The sequence below is a fragment of the Syngnathoides biaculeatus genome, chromosome 9 (assembly GCF_019802595.1).
Source record: "Syngnathoides biaculeatus isolate LvHL_M chromosome 9, ASM1980259v1, whole genome shotgun sequence".
NCBI lineage: Eukaryota > Metazoa > Chordata > Actinopteri > Syngnathiformes > Syngnathidae > Syngnathoides > Syngnathoides biaculeatus.
In genome coordinates this window covers 1,463,937-1,487,165 of record NC_084648.1, presented here as the reverse complement: position 1 = coordinate 1,487,165, position 23,229 = coordinate 1,463,937, and the positions used below count along the sequence as shown (strand labels likewise).

The following is a 23,229-nucleotide window of genomic DNA, read 5'->3' as shown; positions in this document are numbered from 1 at the left end:
AATTGTGATTGTGAGTGTTGTGATTGCTACATATGTGCCCTGCGATTGGTTGGCAACCAGTTCAGAGTGTATCCGGCCTCCTGCCCAAAGATAGCTGGGATGGGTCCAACACTTGTGAGGATAGGCAGCTTAGATAAGGGATGGATGGATGTATAATTTTGATATAAATCATACAAATTCAATGACTAGTTTTCTATTTACATTGAGGTCGCATGTCAGCGTGATTCTAAACCTTCCCTCATCTGTATCATCAGAATTTCTGTCCCTGCTGTTATTAAACCAGTCTGTCTCTTTGACTTCCAGCAAACATTAATCTTAACCCGAACACCAAATCTAACGTTAACCTTGTGATGAAACAGTTACATAAACGAAACTGTTTATATAAGTCTTTTCTCAATTAATTGGAGTATAGTAATACCCAGTATATCCCTCTGGGAGCACGTGTATGAATTGCTAGTTGGCTGTGCTCTGGCAATTATGAGAGGCCAGTCTAAGACAAAAATGTCAGGGCAGATTGTTTGGCCCGGTCCACTCCTGCCCCTGTCCCGCTGTATTTTGCAGCTTTTTGACAGACTGGGTCAAGATTTTAACATTTTTTTAAATCAGCGGAGAGTTGCAATTTGGTTGATGAGCCACCACTTGAATGGCAATGCTGTTTTTGTTTTTTGTTGGTGTTAATTTTTTTTTTTAATCCATGCAAAGCAATTTTCATGTTATTTTCAAATTGAAACAGAAGGTTCATTAAATGATTAAAAATGTTGTTTAACATCTATGTGAAAAGGTACATTATATAGTTTTTCTGAAAAAATATTCAATATTATTGCTATGCTAGAATTAGTATTAAAATAGTTTTCATTTGAAAAAACAATGAATGAATTCCTTCATTTGAATAATGATAATCTAAAACCCTAATTGGTAAAAAAATAAATAAATACAGAGTTTTGTGAAATCGCTCGATGGCCATGTCGCTTTGCCCAACACAAGATTGTCATCAAAGAAAATTCCATGTTGTTGAAACTCCTAAAAATGTTTGTCAGGGATTACACAACTTTAACCTTGTGTCCTTGTTGATGTTTAAACGATACAACATATTGACTCACAAGCTAAGAAAATCGACAATGGCTTAAGTTTCTGTACTCCACTAAATAATATTAAAGGTGTTCCTTGGATCTGTAGCTCTCATATATATACAAAGTCACACGAAAAAAGCAGGCAATTTCAGTTCACCTCAGAGGCCTATTTTTGGGGGGTGGGAAAAGTACCTGGAGAAAACCCACGGAAACATGCAAACTCAACACATACAGCACATGTCCTCACCCAATTCATTCAACAAAACTAATGTGAAGCAGAATCAAATTTTATATTTAATTGTGTATTGTTGTCGACATTTGTCTCTTCATTTAACCTCTTCGTGAAAACGAAAGTGAGGAAAACAAGCTGATGATGATTGTGAAATGTTTATCTTTTGTAAACATTTGCCAATCACAGTAGTTTGTCAACTGCTGCTGGGAAATACTGTTGCGTTACTTATGTGGACCCTTTGGGAGGAGATTGGATGAGAGGAGCATAAAAGGGCAGCATTGCCTTGCTGGACTCTACATTGACAGCAGCTCAGAATCGAGGAGACCATGGGTGCAACTCCTCTGTGGCTGCTGGCCTCCCTGGCCATTGCCTATTTGTCTTCTGCGGCTGATGGTACTCCATTGTAAGTAGACTTGTAACTCAACTCTAACTGGGATCTCCTTCTACGATCCAACCTAATTCCCGACCGACCGACCGACCGACCGATCTATCTATCTATCTATCTATCTATCTATCTATCTATCTATCTATCTATCTATCTATCTATCTATCTATCTATCTATCTATCTATCTATCTATCTATCTATCTATATCTATCTATCTATCTATCTAATCTATCTATCTATCTATCTATCTATCTATCTATCTATCTATCTATCTATCTATCTATCTATCTATCTAGCCTTCTGTCTGTCTGTCTACCTACCTTCATGACTATTTGGTATTTATAATTGATTAATGATATTTAAGAAGTGTAAACTTTGATGTAGCCCACTCGCATAATGATTAGCAGCCCCGTTTGTTTGCAGTTCCACAAGTCAAGGAAATTTGGTCAAATTTGGCCAGACAGTCATTATTTGTTTCATTACATCAAACACGGCAAACAGTGCAGTGCTGAAACGTTGATCTGAACAAATGTTGGATTTTAGACCTTCCAATAAATGGCTGACTCATTATTTGCAGAGTACATGCGGGAGGAGGTTCGAGTGAGGTTATCTTTACCACGAAATGATGGGGTGTTCAGAACAAGGTCGTGAGATTTTCAAAATGATAAGAAAGCAAAGAAAATGAAGGTGTGGGGGGGTGGGCATGCATTTCTTTATTGAGAAATTCTGTTGCAGTGAAAAGAATAAAATAGGACCTGGAAATCTGTCCTAAGTTCTAAGTTCTAAGACGTTGTATCTCATATTTAGTGTGATTTTAGAATTATCTTTGTGAAAGTGTAGCGCCTCTCTAGAATAAAATACTTCGACGAGGTAGCCACCTGAGTTCTTTCCTCACTCCAAAGTAGGAAACTAAGAAATTAACTCAATGGTAATTACGCTATCAGTCTGTTACAACTTTACTCTTTACTTGTGCATTTAATTCTCTATCAAAAAGTCTCTAAACAAATTGTGTTTCCCTTATGAGTATGACCCTGACGTTAACTAATGTAGATGACCCAGCTATCATATGAACACCCCACTACTAACTGTCTTGCAGATAGTCAAATAATGCACCTGGTTATGTAAAAAAAAAAGTGTGAACATTTAATAACAAAATAAAGGTTAGAAAAGCAAATCTCTTTACTGAGCAAACAGTCATTCAGTAAATAAATTGAACAAAACAGGTACACACTGCACACATGAGCTAGGCTAACCTAAGCTAAACGCCCAAACAAAAATGAATCCTGCCAGCAAAGCAAACGAAATTCAAACGCCAATGTCACTGCGGTGCTTTCCCAGGCAGGAGTGAAGAAAGGTGAAGGTGTTTTTTTCTCTGTCCAGCGTCCTCACAGTCCTCGTCCTTGTCTTCACCCTCGTGGTCCAACACACAGGCCTTGCTAGCTAGCGTTAGCTGGTTGCTAGCGCCCAAGCCAAGTCCCATGCATGCACTTAGCCCCTGTGGTAGCGGTTAACTCCACCACGTTACGGCCTGATTTGAGTAGTCCACTCAAACGACACACTATCTCAGTTGAACTTTCAACAGTCCTTGTCGAACACGTTGATCAACTTTTAATAAATGTCCACCATTAACTTTCTTTTTCCTTTCTTTGTCCTTTTTCTCAACCACCTCCCCCGGTCACACTGTTAAGCTTCTCTCTCTCTCTCTCTCTCTCTCTCTCTCTCTCTCTCTCAAAACCCAGGTTACCACGATCAATCAACAAACAAAATAATTTCCTTTTCGCAAATGAATCAAACACATTTAAATACAAATCCCTCCAAAAGAAAAAAAAATCAGCACACACAGTTTAACAGATATTCCACCACATTGCAAAAAGAAAGCCTATAATCTAATTGCTACTCTATTATACTGAACTTTTACCTGTACCAACTTTTAAGCGGGTTACAAAAGCACAAATTTGAATACAACTCTGTTACTGAGCTTTATTACATTGCACATGAGTACGCACCTCTGTTGTGACCAAGAGTGTAGGACTACATATCCTTCGCTACCAATGATTGTCCCTCTAATGTCTTGCAGGAAAGTTATGTCTGCCCCTAACCTGTTGCGAATAGGGACAACAGAAAACATCTTCGTGGAGTGTCAAGACTGCACTGGGAATGACATAAAGGTGGACATCAATGTGATGAACCATCCAACCAAAACCAAAAGGCTTGGCTTTACATCCGTGACCCTTACTAGTGATAACAACTTCCAGGGTTTGGGACAAATTACGGTAAAATACAGAGACTACAGGTGCATTTTTGATGTCACTGAGTGCTTTAATGCAACATACAGTATCTGTCTTTGCTACATTGTGCTCCTCATACACTAGATACCAGTAACAGACTTCAGTACAGATCCCAACATGAAGCAGTATGTGTACCTGCAAGCTCAATTCCCTGACCGGTTGTTGGAGAAGGTTGTACTAGTGTCCTTCCAGTCTGGATACATTTTCATCCAGACAGACAAGAATCTTTACACCCCTGACAGCATGGGTGCGTAAAACTTGGACATATGGCTCAAAACAGACAATTCGGAGTGCCTTAACACTGTTTGGGTGTCTTTCAGTGAACTACAGGATGTTTGGAGTGACACCTAGCATGGAACCCGTCGAGAGAGATCACCAAAACCAAGCCGATGCCGCCGCCATAATTATTGAGATGATGGTTAGCATTTTAATCTCAAATGTTCCCAGCAGCTGAACAGCCTCCCTCTACAGTAGTATGGAAGACGCAATCATATATTTATGAAAATGATCATGAAGTGGGGCCATTGGTAAGTAGAGTGACCTGAAGTGGAATGGATCCATTCTCCATACTGTTTATCCAGTTCAGTGTCACCTGGTAGCTGCAGTCTGCCGTATCTGATTGTGTGTGAAAGGCGGAGCACACCCAGGGTGGTGGCTGAAGTGGTTGCTGGACATTTACACACACAAGTCACATTTTCACTTTTCATTTTCTGACGTGGTACAGTATAGCGTTATCTTGACCCCTGTGGGTTACAGGCATGGCAGATCATGGAGGCTCTCCCAAAATCAAAAAAAAACCTGAACAATGAATCAGTAAAGATATTTTCGATAAAATAATTCATGTATAAAATAACAAAGAAGCGAACTTCCAATACTGAAACTGAAAAAAAAAACTAGTATAACTGGTTAGTTTGATCTATGTTCATGCAATGTGTGTGTGCCTCCGTCACAAAAAAAACATTTTAGAGCAGTATTAAATAAAACGAACAGCCATTTGCAATAACAACTTCAGTCCTCCATCTTACCATTTTATTTAGTGTAACATTTAGCTGATTCCACAAAATTGAGACGTTATACTGTGTAATGTGTTTCTATTCCAAACACATATGTGTACTGTAGGCTTTTGGATGGAGCAAGCTGAAAGCAGACTTGAGGTTGGTAGTATTTGGAAAATTCAACCGATATATATTGTGTCTTGACTAGCTTATGAGCTGGTCTGGTGATTGAACCATAGTGTGCGAATAATGTGCAGTAAAATTTTATGATCAGACTGGGGCAAAGTAGTATCACGACTTTTCTTAGGTAACAGATACACAATCATACTTGGCACTAACGTTTTTATTTTTTTTTTTTTTGCATCCTCTGCATGAGACTTTTAACTGATCTTTATTTAAATTTATTATGTTCAATTTCAACAAGTCTGATATTAGGGGTGGGGGGCATTGCAGAGATTGATAAATTCCAACGTGTCATGGCAATGTGTGGTTCTAGTTCTATTGTTGTATAGAAATAAAAGCTACAGTTTCCCAATTCCCCCTGCTGGCCTTCTGCCAGCAACTCTGGTCAGGGGCCCTATCCCAGAGATTCCCAGCAATGACACGTTCATGTTGCATTGTCCAAAGCAGTGGCGTTGCTTGGTCATCGCGATGGGCCAATGTCAGCCATCTCTGGTGGCCTCCTCCCTAGGGAAATGGCTGGGTTACCTGCCCTGTTTGTGGCATCCCTCCGTCCAGTCAATCAATCTTACAGCTCGTGAACAATCTATTTTGGAGTGGCTCAACTAAATGATTAATAGGAAACTCGTGAGGCTTGTAATAACATTTGGTCAATCTTCTTTATTCGTAGACACCTGAGAACATCATTTTACCTCTTGAGTCCGTCTTTCTGAAGTCAGGGATCTACTCTGGAAGCTTTAAACTTGCTGAGGTTGTCAGGTGAATTATTTAAATTCCTTTTGTTTTATTTATTAGAAATAAGAGGAAATGTAATGCTTTTGTTGTAACTTCTACATGCACGGCTAATCCTATTTACATTTTTGAAAAACTCCTTGATCATATTTTTGGCGAGAATATATTAAATTAAAGTGTATGTTGGAGATCGTGTTGGTAAATTCCTACTCTTTACAGACATTTTGAAAAGATTATTTGAATTTGTGTGTGCAGTCCTGGACTGTGGAAAGTCGTCGCCAAGTTCCAAAGTCACCCGCAGCAGAGCTACTATGCAGAGTTCGAGGTCAAAGAGTATGGTGAGGACCTACTACACTGTGAATTATTTCACAGAAAAAGTCAGTCACTATACATTTGTGTCTAATTTGCAAAAATTAGTGACTTTCATTACTTTCAGTGCTCCCCAGTTTTGAAGTCAAAGTGATACCTTTGATCCCCTTCTTCTATAAGGACAGTCCAGAATTCACAGTCGACATCAGAGCCACGTATGTGAAAGTTCTGTTTGAAGGAATCAAGAAATGGATACGCTTTGGTGCAGAGAAGAGTGTCTGTGTTATACATTCCTTGATCATCAGTGTGTACTTGTCTTTCTTCCTGCGTGATTTAGGTATCTTTTTGGAAAAGAAGTAGATGGGACGGCTTTTGTGGTGTTTGGGTTTCTAAAGGATGGCAAGAAGAGCAGCTTCCCTGAATCTCTTCAGCGAGTACCTGTAAGTACATATTACAGTTTAACAAAAAAAAAACTTTTACTGCATCTCGTTTAATTAGTATGGCATCTACAAGACTGTATACTAGAATGTACAGAGATACTATACTGATTAATTTTCTTAGATAGATCAAATCAACTATTCAACTTTTTTTTTTTAAATGTGATTTTGTACATATAAAAATGATCAGCCAGAAGATACTAAAATAATACCTTTTTCATAGATAGAGTTAATTCTTCTATATTGTATACATTTTGGCAACTGGTTTTAAAAATTAAACAAAATATTAAACCTAAACCTCTTCACATAAAATGTACATAGCACATAAAGCATAATAAAATAGCTCCAGTTTAAAGGCTGCGGAATACACGAATGCACGAGAACAGACGTTGACCAATGTTTTCTTTTTTTATCTATTATTATTATCATGTCTGTTTTGGACTATTAGATCGAGGAAGGCAAAGGAATCGTCACACTCAAGAGAGCGCAGATCACACAAACGGTCCCAAATGTTGATGATTTGGTGGGAAGTCAGATATTTGTGTCGGTCAGTGTAATGACATTGAGCGGTAAGAATGTGTTCAGAATGATTTGTCATGCGAGAACCACACCAACACAACCGCAAAATATATTGGATGTGCATTTTGCATTTACAGGGAGTGAAATGGTAGAGTCGGAGTTGAGAGGTATCCAGATTGTCTCTTCTCCATACACCATCCAATTCAAGAAGACCCCCAAATATTTCAAACCGGGAATGTCCTTTGATGTTACGGTAACGTGCATATACACTTACAATGAAACAAAAGTATGTAAAGAGGATTCAGAATAAGTTTGTTGCTTTCTAAAAGATAAAAAAAAAGAAGTCTGTCATAATAATGCCACCTCGCTATCTCCAACCTGCATTGCCACTTTATTCCATTGGTAAAGTATCCTGAAAACCGCTCATGTTGTGTAACACTAGCAGCAGTGGTTCTATTAGGCATTGTGTGAAGTGATTGCACACTTAAACCATAGAACAATGTTGAATATTGAATCAGAAATGTTTGCAGCTGCTGAAAAAGTAAATTGTACACAAAAGTAAGAATACACCGTGGGATTCACTTCTTGCAACTATTGACAAAACAGCAATAACACTTTATCTTTCAATAGATTACAACACCCAAAATCCATTCATTCACAGAGCCATTTAATTAGATCCCGTACCAGTCATATTTCTAAAAATGTGACTTTAATAATAAAATTAAGATCTGTTCTGCCACGGTGGCGCAGCTATAAAGTACTGTCCTCACAGTTCTGAGGACTAGGGTTTGATCCCGGCCCTCCCTGTGTAGAATTCTCCCCATGCCTTCTCCAGGCACTCCGGTTTCCTCCCACATCCCAAAAACATGCATTGATTGGACACTCTAAATTGCCTCTCGGTGTGATTGTGAAGTGCGACTGTTGTCTGTCTCCATGTGCCCTGCGACTGGCTAACAACCAGTTCAGGATGTACCCCGCCTCGAGCCCGATGACAGCTGGGGTAGGCTCCAGCACTCCCGCGACCCTTGTGAGGATGAGCGGCTAAGAAAAAGGATGGATGGATTAAGATCTGTTTTGTATTACAGAACAATACAATTTTACAAGTAGTTGTCCGTAATCTTGATGCAGTCCCACTCATACTGGTTTCCATTCCATTTTGAGGTAGTGACTGATATTGTGACCTGCTGTGCTGTTAAATAGCCAGGGAATTGCATTATATCCCACAATTCTTTTCAGATTTGAAATTCATGTGGGATTATTTTTTTTTCTTCCAACAGTGAATATATGCATATTTGCCCTATGATGATAATATAGAATGAAAAATAGTTGCATGTTTGCTGGTCAAGCAGTTCTTTGTGTTTTCTGTGGCAGCTTGAGGTTGTAAATCCTGATGAAACTCCAGCAGGAGGTGTGCGTGTGATGGTGAACCCAGGTGAGGTGCACGGCTTCACCGCAGAAAACGGCATTGCCAAACTCACTGTCAATACACTTGCAAGGGACACAAGGCTGACTATCACTGTAAGTCTCTCTCAAGGTGCAAGTGAAAGTAACTCAGGACTACAATGTGCATGTCATCTATTCTTAATGAGCCCATGTCGTGTGTTTTAAATTTCGTGTACTTTTTCAACTTGAACAAGATTTATACTCTGATTTACTCTGTTGCTCAACTACAGGCACATACCAAAGATCCTAAAATTCCCCAAGAAAGGCAAGCAAAAGCTACAATGGAAGCCCTCCCTTATAATACCAAAAGCAAAAACTACATCCACATAGGTAATAGGACACTTTCATCATCCCGTGTACTTCATTGCAGAAGTTATTTCAGTATGACATCTTAAAAGTGTGACTTTTTCAGGGGTGGACACAGCTGAACTGGATTTGGGGGACAACCTAAAAATCAACCTTAATCTAAACAAACCACCAACTCGAGATACTGACATCACGTACTTGGTGAGAGTTGTTACATACCAGGCTTTGTCTGTGTTTGATCGTTTTTGTTTTTTTTTTGGTTTTGTTTTGTTTTGTTTTTTCAGATAAACACTGACATTTGTCCCTTCAGGTCATTGGCAGGGGACAAATAGTGGAATATGGCCGTCACAGGACAATAGGGCAAGTATTGATCTCTCTCATCATTCCCGTCACCAAAGCCATGCTGCCATCATTCCGTATCGTAGCTTATTACCGTCCAGATGACAACGAGGTGGTGTCAGACTCTGTTTGGGTGGATGTCAAGGCCTCCTGCATGGGCACGGTAAATTGAGACTAAAGCTATTAAAGAGTCATCCAAACTCTGGAAGATGTAATTGGAGAATAAATGAGTAACTCAATGATATGATGCATCAAAACACAGCTCCATGTATTTTATTTATTCCCCTCTTTTATTTAGCTTAAACTGGAATCCACAAGACAAGCACCATCTTATGAGCCTCGCAAGATGTTTGGACTAAAGGTCACTGGGAACCCAGAAGCCACTGTAGGCCTGGTGGCAGTTGACAAAGGTGTTTTTGTTCTCAACAAGAAGTATCGTATGACCCAGAAAAAGGTAAGCATTTTTTGACATCTTTGCTTGGTGCATGATATGATAACACAACTGCTGTACAATGTAGAAAATGGTCCAGCTTCAGATTTTATTAAGTGATTTGTTGGTAAATTTTGAGGCACTATGTAATTTGACTGATTATTGGTTTGAAAGATATGGGAAACTGTAGAGAAGGACGACACAGGCTGCACACCGGGCGGGGGGAAGGATGCTATGAATGTATTCTACGACGCTGGACTGGTGTTTGAGACCAACTCTGGGCAGGGAACTCCTTACAGACAAGGTGACATTTTATTTCTTTTAACAGGTCTTTTATTTCATCTTATTAGATAGTTCAGAGGTGGTCCAGTGACTGAATGGTTAGGACGTGCCCGGCAGTACTGGGCAGCTGGGTTCTTATACTGTACATTCCATGGCAGCAGCGATGCGTTATTGTCTATTTAAGATAACGTAAGCATTTTTAGTGGATGGGACACCTAAAACACCCATCCTCTACCACTCTTTTTTTGTGCACATGTATGCCAACTGATGACGATTCCTATAGTTTAAAATATAGTGCAAGATTGATCTTGACATTTTTAGGTCAAGTGAATTTTGTGGGATTCCTGTGGGATGGGACTGAATTTCATGGGATTGGGTAGGAGCAGGAGTGAGACAGATCAAAGAAAAAATACAAGAATTTTGAGGATACCGTTGAGTCTTGAGGAAGCTGTCTTGGGTTAAACTTGTCTCATTGACATTTGGATTGTTTTTTGGGTTTGTGGTTTTTTTTTTTTGTGATAAATTATTGAATACATTCTCCCAGTTGATTGATTAATTGCAGTTGCGCATGAGTTTTCTTATAGATCTCATCTGTATGGATATCATTTTCATGACATAAACTGTGCTATATTTCTAGAGCTAAAATGCCCATCACCCAGCAGGAGGAAACGAGCTTCGACTCTGTTACAGGTTACTACAACCTTAGGTATGGATATCACTACACTCAGTTCTCGTCAGTGTATGCCAAACAATTGAAAAAAAAAAACAATGCCATAAAATATCATTGTATAATGATTGTGGCCTCTGTATTATTCATCATATCATCATCATCATCATCATCATCGCGTGTACATTTCCTCTGTTTTCAGCTGGTAAATATGAAGGGGTGCAGAAGGAATGTTGTCTGGATGGCATGGAAGAAATTCCTCTGTCATACACTTGTGAAACACGCAGCGAGTATATTACTGATGGACCGGCATGTGTCGAGGCCTTCCTGTATTGCTGCAAGGAGCTGGAAGGCCAGAGATCTGAAATGAAGCATGACACCCTTCAAATAGCTCGAAGTACGAGATGGACACATGAGGATCTAACCACGGCTAACTCACATCAATGTCGCTCATGACTCTTTTTGAATCTCTTTTCAAGGTGAGAAGAGTCAGCACATTTACATGGATAATATCGAAATTGTCACCCGCACCAATTTCCCCGAAAGCTGGCTTTGGTCTGACTTCAAATTGCCTGGATGCCCTCGACAAACACCTAACTGGTAAGGAAACTAGTCTACAACATGTGAGCACACCCTTACCACTTACTGTGCTGGGTGCTATTGGTCAATAGACGGGCACATTTATTGAAACCCAATACTGGAGTTGTATGTATATGCGTTAAGCATTGTGTGATGCTAACGCCCATATATTATACAATAGAGCTGTAACAGTTGTACTCTGACACTTTTCGTTTTGTTTTGTTTTGTTAAAGTGAGTTTTTAGGTCGTCTCCTTGCATGAGATGACACAGAGTGGCAAAAAACTGAAATATGTTACTGTTTACATTCAAAGTAGCACAGAAGCTAAGAGATGTGAATAATTGTCAAAATGCAGTATTTATACAGTAAGCAGTTTCTCATAACAGTGCGGGGCAATTCTATACATAAACATACTTCTACCTTGGTGCAAAATGAGCTGATGTTTTCTTTGTTTCAGTGAAACCACGACACATTTGAATTATGTTCCCATGCAAGACTCCATAACAACGTGGGAGTTCCTGGGTATTAGCCTCTCCAAAACACATGGTGAGGTTCCGCTCACTCCATTCTCTCCTTAAAGCCAAAAACAAGCTACAAAATGCCCTGCTTGGTCTGAATACTCCTTCCCATTGAACTTTTTTTTTTTTAAACGTTTGTCATCTTGTAGGTATCTGTGTTAGTGAACCATTAGAGGTGATTGTAAGAAAGGATTTCTTCATTGATCTCAAACTTCCTTATTCGGCTGTGCGTGGAGAGCAGATTGAAATCAAGGCAATCCTCCACAACTACAGCCCGGATATAATCACAGTAAGTTTGCGTGTGTGTGTGTGTGTGTGTGTGTGTGTGTGTGTGTGTGTGTGTGTGTGTGTGTGTGTGTGTGTGTGTGTGTGTGTGTGTTGTGTGTGTGTGTGTGTGTGTGTGTGTGTGTGTGTGTGTGTGTGTGTGTGTGTGTGAGTGAGTGTGTGTGTTTACCATTTTAGAAGATGAACCCATCTTGCAAATGATAGAGATTCAGTTCTCGGGTGCAACGCTTTCCACAATTTAAGTAGTGCATTCTCCATCTTTGATCTCAAGGTGCGTGTGGATCTCTTTGAGACGGCAGATGTGTGCAGTGCAGCCTCCAAGCGCACAAAGTACACTCAGGAGGTTGAAATGGGGGCCGAAACTACACTGGCTGTACCCTATGTCATCATTCCCATGAAGAAAGGAAAGTTTGGTATCGAGGTCAAAGCAGCTGTGAGAGGTTCCCATCTCGCCGATGGAATAATGAAGGAGCTATTTGTGGTGGTAAATGAACATTTAAGAGTGGTAACTGAAATGTGGAGTCAAAAAAATAAAATAATCACTATTATTTGGTGCTTTAAGACGCTTGTGAGAAAAAAAAGAAAGGGTTTTCTTCACAGACACTTTATAGTTCCTGTAAAGACAAAAGCAATACTCTTGTAAATTTTAACACAGCACAGAGAAGAGTGTTGTTAACTACCCTGTGAAATACACTTACACGTTTCCAGCAACACTGTACAGTATATATTTCACAGTTCACACTCTAGGGCACATTCATAGCCAGATGCTTCCCGGGTGGGCAGATGTGGGATATTGGGCTGTGCCTGGCAAACTGGGTAGCAGCGGAATAGGTCCCACCACCTTTTTTTGACTTTCTTATCGCCTGACCTTCCCTTGTCTTCATTGCATCAGACACACACACTCATTATGTGGGGCCGAATGGAGGAGGGCGGGGTTCTCGTTACCTCAAAGCATTCTAAAGTCGCCACGCCAGCCCAAAATGTTGATCCTGATGCTGGCTGTCACATTTGACTTTTCTTTTTCAATTTACCCCTCCCCACTATTCCACCTTCTTCACCTCACTCAAGCTGAGAATGAGGTACTCTAAAGCACCCATGTCAGTAGAGGGAAAATTCAGTTTCTCATAGTTCTTATATGGTGGTGGAGGGGTGCTACTCAAAAAGGATCCACGTAGTGGTGTTTTAGCGAGGGCCAAAAAAGCTATAAAACTGAAATGCTAAGATTTAATTTAACGTTACAGCTCCACAATTAAATACCGGATAGTTTTGTCTTTGCTCAATTATAGTAATTATCTTCCCACACGTATAATGTTAGATAAGAATATATTGTATTTATAAACAAATCTATGAATTCACTTATTACCTTTATGCCACACCCTGCACACCTGCACCAGGGGCATATGGGTAATGTGGCAACCTAGCTTCTTTTTTAAGTGAACATCACTCCATCCATTTTCTTTTCCACTTATCCTCACAAGGGTCGCGGGGAGTGCTGGAGCCTATCCCAGCTGTCAACAGGCAGAAAGCAGGGTACATCCTGAACTGGTTGCCAGCCAATCGCAGGGCACATAGAGACAAACAGCCGCACTCACAATCACACCTAGGGGCAATTTAGAGTGTCCACTTAATGCATGTTGATGTGGAAATGTGGGAGGAAACCCAAGTGCCCAGAAAAAACCCACGTAGGCACGGGGGGAACATGCAAACTCCACACAGGCGGGTCCGGGATCGAACCCAGGACCTCAGAACTGTGAGGCCAACGGTTTACCAGCTGCCCTACCGTGCAGCCTGTCTTTGCACCATTATAGTAATTATCTTCCCACATGGATAATGTAAGATAAGAATATACTGTATTTAGAAACAAATCCATGAATTCACTTAAGACTATCTTTCATGAAAATCAACAATGGGAAGAAGATGTTTGGGAGGAAAGAAATGTTTATCACTCATCCAAACATATTATAACACATAAATATGCTGTATGTTTAAAATGTAGACCTATTTTTTGTCTTAAACCTTTCTTTTTCTGCTTTTGCTTTTCTAGCCTGAAGGCGTCCTGGTTAAGTCTCCTCAGATAATAAACCTTGACCCTGCTAAAAAAGGAATAAGTGAGTTTCCACATTCAACAACACAGTCAGGAAAAGAGGAGCTGAATTTGTATTTTCGGGGGTCCAGTGTCTTGACGCTGAGGCAGCACCCTCAAGGATATCCCTATAGTACCCTTTAAACAGGGTACATATTACCACATACTTATGGTACATATTTACAATATGTACCATAAAGGTTCCAATGTATTATGTTATATGAATACCTTGTTCATATTGTACCTTATGGGGACATACTGTAAGGGACCCAATACGTACCGCATTTAAGGTGTACAATTGGGGTACCCTTGAGGAGGCTGCCCCATTCACAAGCTACTGGACTTTCAAAGATAAAGCGTAGCACCTGTTTTCTGACAGTGTATACTCTGTGGCAATAAGATTGTAAATGTATCATGTTTTAGTCATTTTGCACTTAATCCTCCAATTTCTGTGTGTACATTTTAGATGGCAAACAAGAGGTCATTATCAACAGTCAAATTCCCACAAAAGATGTGGTGCCAGGCACAGAATCTGTCACGCAGATCTCTGTGATAGGTGAGATATATTGATGTATCCAGCCATCTATACTTTTATACATGGACATAAATGTGTGCTGACAACAGTTGTACTACATGGTCTGTGCTGATGGTTTTGTGTGTGTGTGTTTTCTGTGTGCATACAGGCAGAGAACAAGTGAGTGTACTGGTGGAGAATGCAATTGCTGGCACATCTATGGGTAGTCTGATCTATCAGCCTTCAGGTTGTGGAGAGCAGAACATGATCCACATGACCCTGCCTGTAATTGCAACCACATATTTAGACAAAACTAACCAGTGGGAAACTGTGGGCTTTCAGAAACGTAATGAAGCCCTGCAACACATAAAGACTGGTAGGCTCACGTTGTATTCTTTATGGAGCAAGCATTACAGTAAACTTTAAAAATAATAAGTAAAACAATTACACTGTACACTGAGGATTCATGATGTTCAGAAAGCCTGTTTTGTGCACAGGCTACAAAAATCAGCTTGCTTACCGGAAGAAAGATGGCTCTTTTTCTGTATGGACCAATAGAGACAGCAGCAGCTGGTGAGTGAAAGAAATAAAAAATTATTTAAAAAAAAGATGTATCTGTATTTGTTTTGGCCGGAGTGAGGATAAGCTGCACAGAGGAGGGCTGGATGACTTTACCATGTGCAAATACATGTAACTAAAGTGGTGCGCTGTCGCCTCTTTCAGGCTGACAGCCTACGTTGCCAAAGTGTTCGCCATGTCCAACATGATTGTGGCAGTGGAAAAAGATGTGATCTGTGATGCTGTCAAGTATCTTATTCTGCGTGCACAGCAACCTGACGGCATGTTTAGAGAAGTAGGCAAGGTGGCTCACGGCGAGATGATTGTAAGTGCAATCACTATTACTTTTTATTTATTTATTTATTTTATTGCTGTGAGTTGATCTTTTCGCTAATGATCCCGATTAAGGTGTTGCTTCATCTAAGTTTTGCGTGCGTGTGCGTGCGTGTGCGTGTGTGTGTGTGTGTGTGTGTGTGTGTGTGTGTGGTGTGTGTGTGTGTGTGTGTGGTGTGTGTGTGTGTGTGTGTGTGTGTGTGTTGTGTGTGTGTGTGTGTGTGGTGTGTGTGTGTGTAGGGTGATGTGCGCGGTGGAGACTCGGACGCCTCCATGACCGCCTTCAATCTCATTGCAATGCAGGAGTCAAGCGCACTCTGCGCTGAGACTGTTAATGTGAGTACACCTGCTTCTACTTGCAAACATCTTTTACAGACTTGCTTCAGAAACTGAATCCAAAAGAGTGAGCTCCATTTACAATTTCAAATAATATTCATTCAGTCACAGCCTGGTTGTAAGCCACAATTGTAGCCACAACTGCCCCCAGGGCAGTCTGACAGAAGCGTGCCTGCCATTCTGAGGCTACAGCCTTCCCCACCACTACCACCAAACATCCAAACACATTCATTTGTAGGCTATGTAAGTTAAGTGGCTTGCCCAGGAACAGAGACGGCACATGCTAGGGTGGAGATACAAACCCGTGACCCTCTGGTTTCAAGCCATGCTCTTACGCTCAGCACCACGCTACCGACAATAAGTGTTATCTGTCTCTTGGTAAAAGCACACATTACAGGTGCTGCACAAACCTGTAATTCACTTAGATGCCTTTTTCTGTTCTGATCTTCTGCCCTAGTCTTTTAACTCCAATTATAGCACCGTCATACTCCTTCTTATGTTCTCCTCTCCCTCTCTCCAGAGTTTGGAAGACAGCAAAGCCAAAGCTATCGATTACCTGGAAAAACGTCTGCCCAGCCTTACCAACCCTTATGCTGTAGCAATCACATCATATGCTTTAGCGAATAAGAATAAGCTCAACAAGGAGATCCTCTTCAAGTTTGCTTCCCCAGGTGAATTCTAACAATAGCATTCATTTTACCTTTTTGGCACGCTATATTCACGAGTAAAGGAAATAAATAAATAAATGAAAATACAGAAGAAACTGACACACTTCCGAAAAGGTGGATTAACTATGATGAAAACATTGATTGATTTGCTTTATTGTATTTTATCTAATTATATTTTCTAAACTATCATATGCATTGAAAATAAAATACTTAAATTGCATATCCCCTTTGTAGAGTTTAGCCACTGGCCTGTGCCGAAGGGACATATTTACACACTGGAGGCTACAGCCTACGCTCTACTGGCTTTGGTCAGGGTTGGGGTAGGTGAATTTGATTCATTTGGGCTACAGAAAATATTTTATGGCAGCAAGCTGTTTGAAATTCACAATGTCATCACAGAGACATCAAAATCAATGTAAAACTCTACGCTTTGAGATTGAACAAAATATTCAACCTGTACTATCCTGTACTGAAAACCACTTTTGATATTTGCACATGTGGATCCAGTTCAAACTTTATTTTTGAATGTAATCATGAAGGCCTATGAGGACGCCAGACCTGTGGTGCGATGGTTCAACAAACAGAGGAAGGTGGGCGGAGGCTATGGATCAACTCAGGTGAGAGAAGATTTTGCAACAATATTAATGTCATCTGGGATACACTTAATCTTCTTTCCCCTTTTTGTTCCTCTGTCTAGGCTACAATCATGGTATATCAAGCAATATCAGAGTACTGGACTAATGCCAAAGAGCCAGAGTATGATCTGAAAGTGGACATCGATGTGCCGGGCAGAGAAAGAGCTCTCAAATTTAGCTTCAACAAGCAAAACCACCATGCCACAAGAACAGCTGATGTGAGAGGGCCTCATATCCCCTTCATTTACTCTTCTTGCTGCTCTCCCTTTTTGTTACTGTATTTGTATGAGCCTACCCTATGTTTTCTATTTTAACTCACAGATGAAGAGTATTAACCAGGATGTGAAAGTGACGGCTGAAGGTACTGGAGAAGCAACATTTACAGTAAGTCGATTACTCATGCTCAACTTAGCTGTGGTTAACTTAACTAAATACAGTTGTACAGTAAGACCAAACATTACTCGTACCCTCACCATTTTTCTTCTGTTTTGTAAAAGGGAGTTTTTCAATTATGAATGGGTATCTTCTGGATGGAAATAACACAAAAGTGCCAAAAGCCTGATATATGTTACTGACCTGAAAAAATGTTTATGTATTTACATTCAGATTACCCCAGAAGTTGAGCGGTATGAATAATTTCAAAATGTAGCACATCCATCCATTTTCTGAGACACTTATCCTCACAAGGGTCGCGGGAGTGTTATCTTCGGGGAGGAGGAGGAGTTCACGCGAAACTGGTTGCCAGTCAATTGCAGGGCATATACATATACATATGTACACAACTACTCACGCTCACAATTAGATCTATGAGTAATTTAGACTCTACTCTCAACCAAGCATGTTTTGGGGATGTGGGAGGAAGCCCTATATATATTCTTACATGACTTACAGCTTCGGCTGTTCAACAGTCCGGGGTCTCCTTTGTCATATTATTTCAATGGGAGACTGGTATGGACTCCAGGCAGGCCAGTCTAGTACCCGCACTCTTTTACTACAAAGCCAAGCTGTTGTAAAACATGCAGATTGTAGTTTGGCATTCTCTTGTTGAAATATGCAGGGGCATAAATGAAAAAAAGTTTTTTTGATTGACTGACAGCCATGTTGACCAATCCTGGCCTTTTCTGAAATGTGTCACTGCCCCCACTGCTTGTTTTCCAGTTCCTGCATGGGTTTCCTCCAGGCACTCCGGTTTCCACCCACATTCTAAAAATGTACATTAATTGGAGACTTTAAATTGCCCTTAGGTGTGAATGTGAATGATTGTTTGTTCATATGTACACTGTGATTGGATGGCAACCAGTTCAGGTGTACTCCGCCCCTTGCCCAAAGTAAACTAGGATTGGCTCCAGTTTACTTGCCAGTCCACCGGGGATATGTGGGATAGAAAACTGATGGATGAATTCAAGCATTGGGCCAATATATGAAAAAATATTTGAGAATTGTGAATGTCTATCCCTTCAACGTCAGCGGAATCATATCTTTTGCTGGTTTGTATCTGACAGATGGTGTCGCTGTATTATGCCCTGCCTTCCGAAAAAGAAAGCGACTGTCAGAACTTTGACTTATCGGTGGAGCTTATTCCAGGTAATTGTCAAAGTTTTTCCTTTTTCTACTTTAATACAATATTTGATACTGTACTCATCTGCCTGGCCATTTTTTTTGCCTGAAATCATGAATATGCTCATCTGATGCATATTTCTAGAAAAATCGACTTCAGAAGAGAAGATCTACAAGCTCAAAATAGAGGTTATGTAAGTACTATAAGAAAAAGAAAACTAGCAACTGGAGCATTGGGACTTTGCTCCTTGTCCCCTCCTCTTAGTCCCGTTGAAAATGTAAAAAAATGAAATTATAATCTTTTTTTGTTTGTTATGGTTGGACTGAATTGAAAATAATGTGGCTTCTGAGCAGGTATAAGAACAAGGAGCATGATGCATCCATGTCAATCTTGGACATTGGCTTGTTGACTGGCTTCCGTCCTGACGAGAGAGACCTGGGCTTGGTAGGAGCCTCATAGACAAAACTTACAATGTTAACATAGCTGGGGACAGTGGATGATTGCGTGTTTCCATGTAGCTCTCCAAAGGACATGCCGCCACCATTTCAAAATTCGAGATGAACACTGCCTTGTCAGAGAAAGGTTCTCTCATCATCTACCTGGACAAAGTAAGACCTGTGAAGAGTTTGTTTTCAAAACGAGACGTAGGCATTTTTTTTTTCAGATTTACGAAACTCGCGCCAAAATTATCCAGCTCCGAATGGATAATTTTGGCGCGAGTTTCGTAAATCTGAAAAAAATGCCTATGTCTCGTTTTGAAAACAAACTCTTCATGTCTTCTTCACCTTCTCTCTGACACTTGTTTCCCTTTTGATCATCTTCTATCTAGAACTGTCTCACTTTTGCTTCACATTGCCTCCACAGGTCTCCCATAAGCGTCCTGAGGAAATTAGCTTCAAGATCATACAAACCCTGAATGTGGGCATCTTACAACCAGCTGCAGTGTCCGTCTATGAATATTATGATCGTAAGCAACAAGGACACTTCTGCCTCAGACTGTGGGTTTTCTGGTGCCGAAATACAGTCGATAATATTGGGCTATACATCTTTATACATAAATGAACTAAACAAAATATATGGACGTCTGACTATCTCCAAGGTTTTCAAGAGAAGGATTTTTATTTATAGTCATACAGTGACATTTTTGACAGTATTAGTTTAGGTTGTCAGGTTTTTCTGCGCCACACTCAAACGAGCATGCTTTTGTCTGGCTTGTTTTGTGCACTAATTTGTCTATTCAAATCTGCTTTAGTAATTAAATAAGTGTCTTAGTACATACAAAGCAACTGTCTTACAGCATATTTGACAGATAATCTGATACTGTACATTTCTGTTGGATCAACAAAAACGGCTTGTCTATTTGCAGAGAGGCATTGTGTGAAATTCTACCATCCAGAAAGGAGAGCTGGTCAGCTGCTGAAACTATGCACAAAGAACGAATGTACCTGTGCTGAAGGTAAGGCAGGTGGCAACTTCCAGTTGACTCAGTCTCAAGTGAATTCTATGAGAAACACATTTAGGGGGTTCCATGTCTTTATAGAGTGCAGTTTGATACTGCATTCTGATCATGTTGTTGAATGAAACATACTTTGATGGCTTCTTCATGAGCTACACGAACCACTGTAAATACCAACAGTGACTTCTTAAACATTTGTATTCTCCAAGTATTGTTTAAATTCCCGCCAATATACAGTATCTCCAGCATATTATGTGTCACTATGCTGCGGCAAGATCCTTCTGAACTCGATAAAAAGAAACCCTAACTTCTAACACCAACACAATATTACACCCACCTGAACATTCTATTCTTCCTCCCACCCAGAGAACTGTAGTCTTCAAAAGAAGGGTAAAATCGACAATGATTTGCGTGCAGAAAAGTCTTGTGAGAGTACCCCAACCAGCAAGATAGACTTTGGTAAGAGAATGTGCAGTATATGGATTTCATTTGTCTTAGAAGTAAGAAAATAATGTGTAACTTATTTATCCTCAGTGTATGGCATAAAACTGGAACAATTTCATGATGGTGTGTCAACTGACATCTATACAGCAAAGGTGACGCACGTTATCAAAGAAGGTGGGATTTAATTTTATATTTTTCACGGTATATTGATGCCCTCAAATTCATACTTGTTGCATAAACATTATCTTTCTTCTCCCATTTTGCCATTACAGGAAATACGGATACGGGTCCCCTAGGCAAACTGCGCGCATTCCTCAGTTATCCTCACTGCAGGGAAACTTTAGGACTGGACTTAGGCAAATCCTACTTAATCATGGGCTCATCGAAAGATATCCACAAAGATGACGAGAAACAAACGTGAGTCTTTGGGGGTGTATGTGTACACAAGACCTGAGTTGATGGTCTTCTACTGCATCAAGGCTGGCTTTGAAGGGTGTTTGTATCATACATGAAACATGAATTTGTATTCGCCCTCTTCTTCTCAGGTTCCACTACATACTTGGAGAGAGAACCTGGATCGAATACTGGCCTAAACCGGGAGAGTGTCAAACCCCAGAGCACAGATCGACTTGCTTGGGCATGGAACAGCTGATGAGAAAATATTTAGAACCATCTCCATGTCAGCAATAATTCAAGTTAAGCACAAACCTGTAGAACAGAAAAATGTTTTCAATAATGACATCATGTAAAACTCCTCCTTCCTTGTCAAAATAGGTTACTCCTGGCCTATTAAAATAAAATGGCAACTAATCTCTCTGCCTGTTTTCTTTTGCAATAATGACTTCAAATTGGTCAGTGAAGAATGATGTTTCAGAGTGGAAGATGGTTTTTAAAACTAAACATCCATCCATTATCCAAGCCACTTATCCTCACAAGGGTCACGAGAGAGCCGGGTCCTATCCCAGGTACCTTCGGACCAAAAAGCAGACTACACCCCGAACTGGTCACGAATCAGCTATCGGGCAGATATCAAGACCATCACTGAGCAGGCATCAATTTCACGCTGCCCGCACCAAAGTCAGATGTGTGTACCTCTACATCATCAGTGACTCTTCTAAAACTAAACATACAATTTAAAAAATACATTGATTATAGTACATGTACTACACTATAGTATGTACTAGAGGACATTTTCGGGACATCTCTTTTAACTGGTCCCAGAGGTTTTAGTTTGGATCAGAGAAAGCCACTCCAACTGATGCTTATTTGGTATTTATTTTGCCACAGCAATCATCAAATCTTCTTATATCACTGGAGATGACCAACACGTCACCATGAGAAACTAAAGAAAAGACAAGTATCCCTTTCGTCAGTAAAATAAACGCATAGGAACCCAAAATACACAATAAAATAAATACAATTACCACGACCAAATATTCAGGAGTGATTAGTCGATTTTGAGAGAATATCACGTGCAAGAGACTTTTCTCTTTATCCATGCAGTCTCATGCTAGCCTTTTCTCTTCTCTCAAGGGAGCACATGCAATTCCCCACTCTGCTCAAGCAACCTAGAAGCCTTTGGATCATTGATTGTCCCAACAGTAAGTGGATGATTGTTTTTCAACTGACACAGCTTCATACAACATGGTACTTAAGGATGAGTCATCCAGCCCTCCTGTGGCTTGTGCTTGAACAGAACTCAAAACACTCCTAACAGTTCTGATTTGGGGTCCCCAAACACCACCTCTCTGACTAGCATCTGGAACATTCATTTGGAAGTCACATTGGTTTTTAGCTAAATAGGTAGAGAGCCTGTCTTTGTCTTGTTCTGAAAGAAACTTTTCAAACTCGTTTTTAGCTCCAACAAAATTAGTACCTTGATCGGATTTCATCAGTCTCACAGCTCCTCGGATGGAAATAAAACATCTCAGCCACTTTATGAATGGGTCCATGGAAACCTCTTCCTCTATCTCAATGTGAATGGCCCTAGAACTCCAACAGGTCAACAAAACACCATAACAGTTATATTCCTTTCTATGTTGTTTGGTGTAAAAAGGCCCAAAACAGTCTAGACCATTCTCCCTCATTTTTCACAGTTCATTGGGATAAGAACCACCTTTCAAAATTGAAAAACAGCAAAGTATTTTCCAAGGGTTGGGGGTGAACGCGAAGCACTGAAAACAAAAAAAGGGAATCCTGTATACGTGAAAGGGGGTGAGGAATCTACTCTATCTGCTGGTATCTCTGCCATACGTTGTTCTTCTGGTATTGGTGGTGTTCCAGATTTGTCCACTTGTGGACGATCTTCCTGAATTGGAGTAGAATGACCTTTCCTGCAAACATTACAGTTAGCTCTTTGACGACAGTTTTGGGATATGTGTCCAACTGTGGTGCAGCTGAAACATGTTTTCAGTGACAAATTTCTTTTCTTCGAGTGGCATTGTTCCAAATGAAATGACTTTCCTTAAAGCAAATGCATTCAAAATGCTTTATGCTCCAAAGGATTTGTGTCATGATCCTGCCGCTCCAGCCTGGGCTGTGTGGGTGCCTGCGCCTCATGCGGGCTGATTATCCCCAGTATATATATAGAACCCCGATGACGACTGGTTCTCCGCCAGATCGTTGAGCTCCATGCCCCGTTCGAGCAC

The 23,229-nt window shown here is 40.4% G+C and overlaps 1 protein-coding gene across 1 annotated transcript; it reads left to right on the top strand.

The window, feature by feature from the left end:
* Positions 1-1,612: 1,612 nt before the first annotated feature.
* Positions 1,613-21,376, top strand: LOC133506263 (complement C3-like). Its single transcript, XM_061830231.1, has 43 exons — positions 1,613-1,705; positions 3,766-3,961; positions 4,061-4,223; positions 4,297-4,394; positions 5,822-5,910; positions 6,139-6,221; positions 6,320-6,407; positions 6,530-6,632; positions 7,078-7,198; positions 7,286-7,401; positions 8,520-8,666; positions 8,822-8,921; positions 9,004-9,098; positions 9,208-9,399; positions 9,535-9,690; positions 9,841-9,970; positions 10,586-10,654; positions 10,818-11,012; positions 11,095-11,215; positions 11,651-11,739; positions 11,861-12,000; positions 12,268-12,480; positions 14,041-14,104; positions 14,546-14,635; positions 14,763-14,969; positions 15,091-15,166; positions 15,317-15,476; positions 15,725-15,820; positions 16,341-16,491; positions 16,723-16,808; positions 17,028-17,105; positions 17,186-17,341; positions 17,445-17,507; positions 18,626-18,707; positions 18,826-18,874; positions 19,035-19,125; positions 19,200-19,289; positions 19,546-19,648; positions 20,048-20,137; positions 20,504-20,596; positions 20,672-20,755; positions 20,854-20,998; positions 21,127-21,376. Exons 1-43 carry the CDS (start codon positions 1,629-1,631, stop codon positions 21,269-21,271), a joined length of 4,980 nt encoding a protein of 1,659 aa, XP_061686215.1. The 5' UTR covers positions 1,613-1,628; the 3' UTR covers positions 21,272-21,376.
* The last annotated feature ends 1,853 nt before the right edge of the window (positions 21,377-23,229 follow it).